Source organism: Corvus brachyrhynchos, unplaced genomic scaffold (genome assembly GCF_000691975.1).
Source record: "Corvus brachyrhynchos isolate BGI_N302 unplaced genomic scaffold, ASM69197v1 scaffold65, whole genome shotgun sequence".
Taxonomy (NCBI): domain Eukaryota; kingdom Metazoa; phylum Chordata; class Aves; order Passeriformes; family Corvidae; genus Corvus; species Corvus brachyrhynchos.
Window position 1 is genome coordinate 1,831,041 of NW_008238365.1, and position 6,057 is coordinate 1,837,097.

The 6,057-nt window shown below is 61.0% G+C and overlaps 1 protein-coding gene and 1 long non-coding RNA gene across 2 annotated transcripts; one reads left to right on the forward strand and one right to left on the reverse strand.

Annotated features, from left to right (window-relative positions):
- The first annotated feature begins 105 nt into the window (after positions 1-105).
- On the forward strand, positions 106-4,664 carry YARS (tyrosyl-tRNA synthetase). The gene is made up of 12 exons (XM_008635184.1): positions 106-507; positions 599-774; positions 929-1,058; positions 1,319-1,399; positions 1,694-1,786; positions 1,951-2,086; positions 2,258-2,343; positions 2,710-2,845; positions 3,162-3,256; positions 3,371-3,564; positions 3,678-3,819; positions 3,995-4,664. Exons 1-12 carry the CDS (start codon positions 106-108, stop codon positions 4,103-4,105), a joined length of 1,782 nt encoding a protein of 593 aa, XP_008633406.1. The 3' UTR covers positions 4,106-4,664.
- Positions 4,665-4,824: 160 nt separating this feature from the next.
- Positions 4,825-6,051, reverse strand: LOC108447119. The gene is made up of 2 exons (XR_001862515.1): positions 5,911-6,051; positions 4,825-5,685 (listed from the first exon to the last, which is right to left on the reverse strand). It is a non-coding gene; the product is annotated as an uncharacterized LOC108447119 (long non-coding RNA).
- Between the last annotated feature and the right edge of the window lie 6 nt (positions 6,052-6,057).

Below are 6,057 nucleotides of genomic sequence, written 5' to 3' on the forward strand. Positions count from 1 at the left end.
CGAGCGGGGCTGGATCGGGGTCGGGCGAAGGAATTGGGGCCGGGTGGGTTGACGGAGGCTGGATCGGAGGCGATTGGGGTAGGATGGGGTCCAGGTACCGGGGGGATGGGGGCAGGATCGGGGCTGGATCGAGGGAAATACGGCAAGATTGGGGCCCGAGAGGGGGGAACGGGGCAGGATCAGGGCATGGGGAGGCTGGGATGGGGGGATCTGAGCCAAGGCAAGCCCTCGGGATCAGCCCCGGGACACGCCGTGTATGAAGCCCGGGCACCCAGCGGGATTTGTTCTGCCCACCTCCTTCCCGGTGTGACCCCGGGGACGCCCAGCCCTGCCAGACCGGTGTGTTTTGGCCCCTCACAGGAGGTGCTGGGCGAGGACAAGCTCCTGGCCATCCTGAAGGAGCGAGAGCTGAAGATCTACTGGGGGACCGCCACCACGGGCAAGCCCCACGTGGCCTATTTCGTGCCCATGTCCAAGATTGCGGATTTCCTGAAGGCTGGATGTGAGGTGGGACCTTGTCACCGTGCTGGGTGGCAGCTGCAACGAGCAGGGGTGGTTCCCCTGACCCAGCTGGCACCGCCTGTCCCCCCCTCCCCAGGTGACAATACTCTTTGCCGACCTCCACGCTTACCTGGACAACATGAAGGCTCCCTGGGAGCTGCTGGAGCTGCGCACCCGTTACTATGAGCACGTCATCAAAGCCATGCTGGAGAGCATCGGGGTGCCCCTGGAGAAGCTGAAATTCGTCCGGGGCACCGATTACCAGCTCAGCAAGTGAGTCCTGGGAGTGCAGGGAGAGCCTGACCTGGGGCTCTGCTGATCTCCTCCAGAGTGTTGGCACTCCAGGAGGTGCCTCCAGGCTTTGTCCCCCTCTCGGTGTGGCCAGCTCAGTGCGTGCCAGGTGGTCACGGTGCTGTCCTTCCCTCAGGGAGTACACGCTGGACGTGTACCGCCTGTCCTCTGTGGTGACGCAGCACGACGCCAAGAAGGCAGGAGCAGAGGTGGTGAAGCAGGTGGAGCATCCCTTGCTGAGTGGTTTGCTCTACCCAGGCCTGCAGGTGAGGCAGGTGGGGTGCAGGGAGGTGCTGGCAGAGCCAGGGCCACGGGGATGTTTGGGGCTGAGTGTCACGGTCGTTGTTCCCCACCCCAGTGTCACACCTGGCCGTGGCACAGAGCGTGGCCTGAGCACGGAGCCGCTGTTCCAGCAAGCAGCCTGGAATGTTCCCGTCCTTCCCAGGGTGGGAGTGCCGCAGGAGGGGCTGAGGGACAGGCCAGGACTGTTTTGGGCCCAGCCTCGAGGCTCTGTGTCTCTCCACAGGCGCTGGATGAGGAATATCTCAAGGTGGACGCGCAGTTCGGAGGGGTGGACCAGAGGAAGATATTCACCTTTGCAGAGAAGGTCAGGAATTGGGGGGGGGGGGGGGTTCTGCCAGGCTGGGGCCTGAGGAAGGGCTTGGACACTCCCAAATCCATGGGGAGAAGTGTGTGGGATTCTGGTTGGTGTCACAATGCTGCTGCTGCTGCTGCTGCTGCTCCTGTGCTCTGTGTGGCCACACATCCGTGGCTGTGACTCTGTGCTTCCTGGGAGCTGTTATCCCACATCCCAGAGTTATCTGGAGCCAGGAGCAAACGGGGATTGTGTGTTAGAGCTGAGTGAGGGTCGTGCCTGACTTGCCTCCTTGTGTTTTCCCAGTACCTCCCTTCCCTGGGCTACGCCAAGCGTGTCCATTTGATGAACCCGATGGTTCCTGGGCTGACAGGCAGCAAAATGAGCTCGTCAGAAGAGGTTGGTCCTGGATCTGGCTGGGCTCAGGGGGCTCTGGGGAGGTTCCCAGGGAAGGTGAACTCTCCCTCCCCACTCACATGGTGTTTTAAGAAGGTGCAGCAACTCCAGCATGAGTTTTCTGGGCAAAAGCTTGGGTGAAGGTCTGAGGAAATCTCTTGCTGCAGGACTCCAAGATTGATCTTCTGGACCGCAAGGAGGATGTGAAGAAGAAGCTGAAGAAGGCTTTCTGTGAGCCAGGGAACGTGGAGAACAACGGTGTCCTCTCCTTCATCAAGCACGTCCTCTTCCCCCTCAAGTCAGGTGAGGGGCTTGCCACGCTTGGGTGTGGATAAGAGGAGGGGACAGGAGTGTGTCCCCTGAAACTGGCTGTCCCTGAGTGCCACCTCCCCAGCCCCTGCTCCTGGGCAGAGTGGGGTGGGTGCTTTACCTGAGCCTTGAGTTAATCTGAGCCTTCAAACCTGTGTGTCCCAGAGTTTGTGGTACTGCGAGAGGAAAAGTGGGGAGGAAACAAAACCTACACGGCCTATGAGGCCCTGGAGAAGGACTTTGCTGAGCAGGTGAGTGCAGGGAGAGGCTGAACCTTCTGCCTGAGCTTCCTGGGAGCAGTCAGGGAGCACTGGGAGATGGAAATGTGCACTGTGGAGGGTGGCCTGGTGGTGTGGGATGTGCCCAGCCAGGAGAACCTGGGGGAGGGAGGGTGAGTGAAGGGTGTGGGGTGAAGACAGCACCACGTCAGCCACACCCTGGAGCAGAGCAGCACTTGAACCATTCCCAGCTGTTCCCAGGCTGGAAGCAGAAATGTCCAGAAGCCTCTTGATGTCCAAGGAGAATCGGGTCAAGGGTTTGGGATTCATCTTCCCACCCTCTTTGGTCTCCAGTTCCCACCCTTGGCCTCAGACAGGAACCTCTTTGTCCTGATACAGGTTGTGCACCCTGGAGACCTGAAGAACTCAGTGGAAGTGGCCCTGAACAAACTCCTGGACCCCATCAGAGAGAAGTTCAACTGCCCAGAGCTGAAGAAGCTGAGCAGTGCCGCGTATCCCACCCCAGCCAAAGCCAGTAAGGAGAAGCTGGGAGCGTGGGGAAGGGAGGCCTTGGGAGCTCAGGGAAGTGGGGCCCTCGCCATGCAGGGCTGGGTGGGACAGAGTCCCTCCAGGAGCTGAGGTCAGAGAAAAGTTCTGAAGCTCCAGACTCAAAAACAGCTCTGGAGAACACCGGGAAAGGTGAGGAAAGCCAGCACAGGAAGGACTGTGCTCTCTGGTATAGGGACAAGCATGGAATTCCCTGCAGGGAATTGCCCCCAGGGCCTGCATTTGGGGCTGGCCACCTCCCTGGGTTTGTGCTGAGCGTTGTGACCATTCCCTTCACCCTGCAGAGCCTGGAGAGAAGGGCACCAAGAACTCGGAGCCGGAGGACGTGGTCCCATCCCGGCTGGACATCCGTGTTGGCAAAGTGATCAGCGTGGAAAAGGTATGGGCACAGTGGACAGCAGGGAGTAACCTGCCCGTGTGGTGACTTGGGGTGTGCCTGAGGGCACTGCCACCTTCTGTGCCACCCCATTCCCATCCCTGCTCCCCCTGGCAGCACCCGGATGCCGACAGCCTGTACGTGGAGAAGATCGACGTGGGCGAGGCCGAGCCCCGCACCGTGGTCAGCGGCCTGGTGCACTTTGTCCCCAAGGAGCAGCTGCAGGACAGGCTCGTGGTGCTGCTCTGCAACCTCAAACCCCAGAAGATGAGGGGAGTGGAGTCGCAGGGCATGGTGCTGTGTGCCTCCAGGTGAGGGACAGAAGGGACACCAGGGCTGGCCTCCCCCTCTGCTGCCCCAGGGTGCTGAGGGGCAGCTGGGCAGCACTTTGGGGTGACTCTGGTGTCTCCACACCCCTCCTTAGTGTGGGGGAGCCCCGTCAGGTGGAGCCCCTGGACCCCCCAGCTGGGTGCTGTGCCGGGGAGCGCGTCTACGTGGAGGGCTACGAGGGCGGGGAGCCCGACGAGGAGCTCAAACCCAAGAAAAAGGTCTTTGAGAAGCTGCAGGTGAGGACTGGGAACAGCTGAGTAGCTGGAGCTCCAGGCATTGAGCAGAGCCACTGTCCCCACCTCTGGGTGACCCCAAATGGGGTGTTTGCCCCCTCGGTGTTGCTGGCAGCAAAGCTGTGGAGGAGATGAACCCCCCCAGTAGCTGACCCTGCCTCCCTGCTCTGCTCCCCAGGCTGATTTCCACATCTCCGAGGATTGTGTGGCACAGTGGAAGCAGAGAAACTTCCTGACCAAGCTGGGGACGGTCTCCTGTAAAAGCCTGAAGGGTGGTAGCATCAGCTAACAAGTGCCAGGGCTGCTCTGGTGCCTCCTGCCTGACTCCTGCACCTCAGCCAGGCCCCTCCCGGTCATCTCCCCTCAGTGCCCCGAGTCGGGGGGCTCGGCCCTGGGGGCTCTGGGACTGAACTTGCAGCCTCTCACCCCGGGGAGCTGCCTCCAGCATCCCCCTGGGCCTCTGGGGACCAGAGGTGCCACCACACCCAAGGGACCCGTGTGACTCATCCCCCGTGGCCTTGGGGCCGCAGCTCGCTCCCAGTTGTGCCATGGACTGGACTCCCTGCCCGCTGGGATGGCACGTGTGGGTGCTGTGGTGAGGGCAGAGGGGAAAAGCTGCTTCTCCAACCTTGTGTTGCTGCTACCAGAGCTGGGGACAGCCCGGCCGGCCCCGGCCCCTGCTCCTCCCCCAGCCCACCTGGGGCTGTGGCCACTGGTGCTGCTCTTTGGCCAGGAGCCCAGGCAGCACCCGTGAGTCTGTCCCGAGCCCGTGGGGGGTGTGGGCCTTAAACACTGACTCGGGAACCATCTGTCTGTCATCAACCCAATAAAATGTCAAGCTGACTGCACGTGGCTGTGCCCATCTGTCCAGGGTAGCTGGCAGCCAGCCCTGCTCCAGAGTTTTACTGGGCAGTGGTGCTGGGAGCCAGCCTGGGGAGGTCCCTGGAGCTCAGCACCACCCAGAAGGAACCTGCAACCATAAACCAGGAAGAACAGGAGGCAGCAAGCTTCGGTCATCATTTTAACCAGCCAGGTACAGAGCTCTGAGCAGCTACTCGGCGGCAGAGGGTCGGTTGCATTTGGTTTGGTTTGGTTTGGTTTGGTTGGGTTTGTTTCGTTTGGTTTTAGTTTTCTTTCGTTTGTTTTTTTTTTTACAATCAAATCAAAATGTGACCCGAGTTTACAGAAACAGAATGGAGGCTCTACCCCAGAGCCCAGGGCCAGCTCGAGGGGCAGCCAGGCCCTTCCTCCTGCGGGATGGCCGGGCAGTGGCAAGTGGCCGGAGCCAGTGCTGGCCACGAGCTCCTTCTGCCTTTCCATCAAGAGCCAAACCCTGGTCCCTCCCAACCAGCACCTCCATCCCCTCCTGCTCCTGTTCGCATCCTCCCCGGCGCTGTTGTGGCCAAAGCCTTCCCATTCCCTTGTCCAAAGTGCTTCCAGTCCTCACGGGCCTGTCTGGCCAGGAGCGGTGGCCCCAGCTCCGGTGTCTTTGGCCCCAGCTCCGGTGCCTTTGGCCCCAGCTCCGGTGTCTTCGGCCCCCAAACTCCTCTGGGCGTGGCTGCTCGGCTCCACACGCCCAGACCAAGCATCAGCTCGGCAGGGAGGAGGTGCTGGCTCCAAGCACGGGCCTCGAGTCCAGTAAAAAAAAGCAAAATAAAGCTGTAGTACTTAGGAAAGTGAAACCAACACCATTTTTGCATAAATATCATCAAGGCCGTGGAGGCTAAGGCTGTTTGCTTCCTGTATTAAGTTAGTTGCCAGTTCCACACTCGTCCGTTGACCTGCCCAGGTCCCTGAGAGATTTGGATTCCTGTCCGTGGGGGTTCCAGTCCTGGAGCATCGTCCTTCAGGCCGTCTCTCCCCGTCCATCTGCAAGGCAGGAGGGAAGAGCCCGTCAGCCACCCCACATCCCAGCTTCCCACAGCCCTACCAGGCTCTCTCCCTGCTGTCCCAGTGCCGCCCCAGCTGTAACACAGCCCAGGAGCTGTGCTGCGTGTCTGCAACTTGGGAATAGCTCAGGATTCTGAGCAGCAGCATCCCAAGGCAAGGCTGAACCTCCAGCAGCATCCATCCCGTGCCTCCCACCCCACGTACCTTGTGCAGGGAGGCTCTGAGCTGGCAGCTCCGTGGCGTTCCTGCCCTCCATCCCTGCCGGCTCGCTCTTAGTCCTGCTCTCTTCCACCTTGGCATTCCCGTCCGGCACCGGCGAGCCCAGCGCCTCTGCCCCCGCTGCCTTTGGGG

Excerpts from the sequence above, each read along its gene's own strand:
- YARS (XM_008635184.1), top strand. The coding sequence starts at position 106 with ATGGGGGCAGGATCGGGGCTGGATCGAGGGAAATACGGCAAGATTGGG. Across the intron at positions 2,846-3,161 it reads TCCCACCCCAGCCAAAGCCA|AGCCTGGAGAGAAGGGCACC; the intron begins GTAAGGAGAAGC and ends TTCACCCTGCAG. Across the intron at positions 3,565-3,677 it reads ATGGTGCTGTGTGCCTCCAG|TGTGGGGGAGCCCCGTCAGG; the intron begins GTGAGGGACAGA and ends ACCCCTCCTTAG.